The sequence below is a fragment of the Tarenaya hassleriana genome, unplaced genomic scaffold (genome assembly GCF_000463585.1).
Source record: "Tarenaya hassleriana unplaced genomic scaffold, ASM46358v1 Cleome55, whole genome shotgun sequence".
NCBI lineage: Eukaryota > Viridiplantae > Streptophyta > Magnoliopsida > Brassicales > Cleomaceae > Tarenaya > Tarenaya hassleriana.
Window position 1 is genome coordinate 551,071 of NW_010968113.1, and position 4,143 is coordinate 555,213.

The 4,143-nt window shown below is 42.1% G+C and overlaps 2 protein-coding genes across 2 annotated transcripts in view; both read left to right on the forward strand.

The window, feature by feature from the left end:
- LOC104798653 overlaps positions 1–344 on the forward strand; it is a 6,310-nt gene extending 5,966 nt beyond the window's left edge. Inside the window, exon 2 of the mRNA XM_010520823.1 lies at positions 28–344. Coding sequence (XP_010519125.1) covers positions 28–344 — 317 coding nt within the window. The remainder of the gene's footprint in view (positions 1–27) is intronic.
- An 84-nt stretch (positions 345–428) lies between these two features.
- Positions 429–2,580, forward strand: LOC104798654. Its single transcript, XM_010520824.1, has 2 exons — positions 429–1,829; positions 1,918–2,580. Exons 1-2 carry the CDS (start codon positions 429–431, stop codon positions 2,578–2,580), a joined length of 2,064 nt encoding a protein of 687 aa, XP_010519126.1.
- Positions 2,581–4,143: the final 1,563 nt, after the last annotated feature.

Below are 4,143 nucleotides of genomic sequence, written 5' to 3' on the forward strand. Positions count from 1 at the left end.
ATGTTTGTTCTACTTTCTGATGTGCAGGTTTCCGGTGTATGACCAGGAGTTCTGGGCCTGACAACCTAGTACCTCTTGACCCTGAAATCGAGAAGTCCGCTAAGCGCAATCAAAAGAGGAAACGACAACAAAGAAAGATGGAGGAACGTGCTATAGTTGCTGAGAACAACAATGACACTTATGGGGCATACCTTCAGCCTAAGTACATTCAGCAGCTTTCATGCATTCGTCGGCCTGACATCGACCGTAACAATTTTGAGTTTCAACCGGCATTCATCAATATGTTGAGCTCCTCGGCTTTCAGGGGCAGACCTAATGAAGACCCGATCCCTCACTTGACTTGATTCAAGCTACTATGTCAGTCGGTGAGGACAATCCGCGGAGTTACCGATGAGTCTCTCATGCTCATGCCCTTTCCATTCTCCTTAATGGATACTGCTCTGGAATGGCTCTACACACTACCTCCAGATTCCATCTTCTCATGGGAACAGATGCAAGAAAAGTTAATGCAGCGGTTCTTCCTCGCTAGCAAGACTCAGCTCGTGAAACAACAGATTAACTCATTTTTGCAGGAACCTGACGAATCATTGCGCGAAGCTTGGGATCGCTGTCAAGGATACCAGAGAATGTGTCCTCACCACAGATGGGATAAAAGGTACCTTATTTACACTTTCTTGCAGGGATTAAAGGAGGACACTCAGGTTCTTATTCGAGTAGTATGTGGAGAAAGCCTCAACGAAAAATCATTCGACTTCATAGAGCAACAAATCAACAAGATGGCCAACGAGTGTACTCCCTCTCAAGAGTTTATCAGAAACGTTAGCCTCAAAGACAGTCGTGCAGGTAAGAAAAGTCTATCTGAAATTCAGGCATTACGTGCAGAATTGGCAAAACTTAAAATGCAGGTTGAGAATGTTCATCAAATCTCATACTTAGACACATCAGCCAACAGGTACATGATCGAAGATGTCTACTACGTAGATAACAACCTGTACTCGAATGTGTACAATCCGGGATGGAAGAATCATCCAAACTTCTCGTACAAGAATTCTTCCAACGTCTTGAATACTCCCCACAGAAATTTTGGTGGTTCGGCTAATCAGAGTCTTTCTCAAGGATATAAACCTCGACCTCGAGCTTCCCCACAACATCAGAATCAGGCCATTCAACACTACCCATCACCTCTTCAATCTCAGCAGAATTACGCTCTGTCTCCGCCTTCACAACATGTAGATTTTGACCTCGATCTTAAGTCTATGTTCGCACAGCTTATGCAGGGTCAAGAAGCTATTCGCACCGAGATGCGTGAACATCAACAAGAGACCGACGCCCACTTGAAGTTTGTCAATAACCAAATAGCTCAACTCGCAGCCTCTATACCTTCGCGACCTCAAGGATCACTTCCCGGGAAACCCGAGACAAATCCTAGAGAGCACTGCAATGCAGTGTTCTTGAGAAGCGGGAAGCAACTTGAGGATGTCGTCCCCCCTACTCTTGAAAAAGGTGAGTCTTTTTACTCTAGATCTGCGATCACATCTAACATTCAGTCTTCAGATACTCCAGTTAAGATGACATGTGAGGAAGAACCAAAGTATGTACCTCCACCTCCCAGACCTCCTCCAGTTCCATTCCCTTCACGACTTGTGCAACAAAAAGAGGCCAGCCAGTTTAAGCGCTTCACGGACATGATAAAAAAATTGGAGGTCACAATACTTTTTCACGAGGTAATCACTCAAATGCCCTCCTATGCCAAATTTCTCAAGGATATTCTAGCTAGGAAGAAGACAGTGGAGAAGGAGACAGTAGCATTAACCAAAGAGTGCAGTGCCGTTTTTTCAGCCTGATTTGCCCCGTAAGATGGCAGACCCAGGTAGTTTCTCCATTCCTTATAAAATGGGCAATCTCTTTATTGAATAGGCGTGTTGTGATCTAGAAGCAAGCGTAAGCCTAATGCCATTTTCGATCTTCAAGAGACTAGGTGTGGGTGAACTCAAATCCACACAAATGATATTACAGTTGACAGATAGGTCGGCCAAACGGCCTGCGGATATACTAGAGGATATGCCACTTAAGACGGGTGATTATTACATACCTGTCGATTTTGTGGTTCTTGACATGGATACATATTCAAGCATGCCTATCATTCTAGGGCATCCCTTTCTCAACACAGCATATGTCGTCATCCACGTCAGAGCGGGTCATCTTACTATGTCCATTGGAGACGAGACAATAGAATTCATGCTCAATCAAAATGACAATCCAGACGAAAGTGTGAAATCTATTTGTTCAGTTTACAAGCTCAAAACACCTAAGAACCAGGACCACAAACACAAGGTTAAGAGAGGACCAGATCCAGATAGGACGAAAGGTAAGAAAGAAGCTAACATGGTTGAGCAGGTCACTAACTCATCAGACCATCCTGAGAATTGGCTCGAATCTCATGTATCACCACCAGATTTTTCTCTACTAGGTACGCCTCGTTTCTCAAACTCATTTTGTTGTAGAGATGCTCTTAAACTTCATGATCCAGGTTGGCAGAAGATCGATAATCTTCGCCCATTAGACCCATCCGGTAGTTGAGAGAGTTTGGTCAAGCTAAAGACCCTAAACAAGCGCTCCCGGAAGGCAATCCGAGTTCTTAGGTTAGTTTTCTTTCCTTTCTATTTCTTTTTGCATCGGATATTGGTTTGTATCTCTTATCACTAGGTTGAGTTCTAATGAGGAATTGAGGAGACGAGGAAGCTAGCTATGCGATAGACGTAGGCAGACTTAAGTGCGAGTGAACGAACATCGCGAGCTAAGTATTCTTTTTCCTTCTTGATTTTCTTCTCTTTTGACTCATTTTATTGGTTGTCTCTACTAGACGAGAAATGACACCGAGGACGGTGTCCAGTTCAAGTCTGGGGGAGGATTCATCTAACGCCAAACCATATCCATATAGAGTAGTGTTGCATGTATTTTTTTCCTTTTATTTTCAATTTTTAGTTGCATGTGCATATAGGATGTACTAGGATCATATAGTTTGTTGTTAGGATTGTGCATTCTCATATAATGTTTAGGACATATAAGATCACGTGCATAAAACCGTTTTGAGCATTGATATGTTGACCTATGACATGAGAGAGTAGAAACGTCCTGAAAACATTGTGATTCGTTGAACGTGGTTATGTTTTGTTGAATTGATTGCTTGACCTTGAGGATTTTTCTAGAATGGCTTGTGGGATATAAATCGTTGGACCGATGTTGTCTAGCCAAGTAGAAAAATTTCTATAAGAACCTTTCCCATGTTTGCTGAAATCGGTAAAGTCTATTATCAAATGCATTCTTATTTCTTTATGTGCAGAAAAAGATAGTGAGCATCTCAACACTCCACTGTCATTATCTCGTCAACGAAAATCGTTTGAGGACATAAGTGCATCAATTTGATGGTTCGGGTCTAAGTTGTGGGTCGGAATATCCAATAAACAAAATCGAAAAAAAAATTTGATTAGGAACCCTTCAACTTCAACATCCTAGAAACTCAGATCCCATCAACGATCCAAACACATACTCAGACGATTTCACCTTATCAGGGAGATTATAGACAGAGGAGACGTGCACATTTGCAGAGTGTCGACAGATGACAACATTGCCGATCCGTTGACGAAGCCTCTCCCTTCGTCGAAGCATGAGGGTCATGTTAGGGATATGGGCATTAGATGTTTAGCAGTTCATGATTAGAGCAAGTGGGAGATTGTTGGTTTAGTGCTCTATGATGTACTGTTTATGAGCTTTCTTTAGATACATTCGATGTATTGATACTTTCTATGGTTTTATGAGAGTATTTGATTCATTCATGTTCTTACATACTAGATTTGTTATGAAATTCGTGTATCATTATGAATGATACTAAACTCCCTAGTCTTGTGTCGTTACGGGAATAACGACATACTAAGACTAGTATGATGTGTGGTTGATGATCACATAGATGATCATAGGTATTGGATACGATCACTATCATAGGTATTCGTTGGAGAATGGAATACTGGATTGACCCGCATGAGATTGTCACATGGACTAGCGTCATGACTTGAATCTCATACGACGATTCCATGATTGGATCCTAAGACCTGAGATATCTACAGAATCCAACATGAGGAGTTG